Genomic DNA, 840 nt, shown 5'->3' on the forward strand with positions numbered 1-840 from the left:
GCTCCAAGTGGTCAATATCCTTCTGATATTGGGGGCTCCACAGCTGGACGCAGCACTCCAGGTGGGGTCTCACCAGAGCAGAGTACAGGGGCAGAAAAGTCCTTAAGCCTTTTCACTCCAGCACTCCCTCACAGACTTTTCTGGGCATTTTTGCAGCCAAGAAGCCTCGCCCCTGAGAGGAGCAGGACGCAGAAATACTCACAAGGATTTGCACCGTCGGTTACAACCAGCATGCGCAGGGAGCTCAGACTGACGTCTCTTTGGTCTCGATGGGCCATCATGGCCCAGTGCAAGTCTCGACACTTGACTAAAGCGACTCTTGCTGCAAACCAACACAAAAACCACCATATAAGGACAAATCAAAGCTTTCCATGAGTCATTTTCATGTGAATACACACTCTAGCACTCCCAAATGAGAAAATCCTTGCTAAAGGAAGCAAGCCAGCCGTAGCTAACTGATGCTGCAGTAACAGCACACCCCAACACACACAGCATCTGCTGTGGCACCCAGTCCATTCGCCCACCACCCGGGCTGGGGTCTGTCGCTACCGCAGACACGATTATCACCATCCCAATGTCCCCGGTCAGGACTGGGATCTTGCTGTGCTCAGCTGTGTCCTTGGTTTGGAATCATTTCCCAATGTCCCCGGTCAGAACTGGGGATCGAGGGATCTTGCTGTGTTCAGCTGTGTCCTTGGTTTGGAATCATGGACTGGTTTGGGTGGGAAGGGACCTTAAAGATCATCCAGTCTCACCCCCTGCCATGGGCAGGGACACCTTCCATAGCCCAGGTTGCTCCAAGCCTCATCCAGCCTGGCCTTGGACACTTCCCGCGATGGG

General features: G+C 53.6%; 1 protein-coding gene across 1 annotated transcript in view; it reads right to left on the minus strand.

Annotated features, from left to right (window-relative positions):
* LOC104517374 (disco-interacting protein 2 homolog B-like) overlaps window positions 1-840 on the minus strand; it is a gene marked incomplete at its 3' end in the record, with an annotated part of 23,822 nt that overhangs the window by 2,026 nt on the left and 20,956 nt on the right. The window contains exon 15 of the mRNA XM_010162012.1: window positions 203-322. Coding sequence (XP_010160314.1) covers window positions 203-322 — 120 coding nt within the window. The remainder of the gene's footprint in view (window positions 1-202; window positions 323-840) is intronic.

The sequence above is a fragment of the Eurypyga helias genome, unplaced genomic scaffold, assembly GCF_000690775.1.
Source record: "Eurypyga helias isolate BGI_N326 unplaced genomic scaffold, ASM69077v1 scaffold16282, whole genome shotgun sequence".
NCBI lineage: Eukaryota > Metazoa > Chordata > Aves > Eurypygiformes > Eurypygidae > Eurypyga > Eurypyga helias.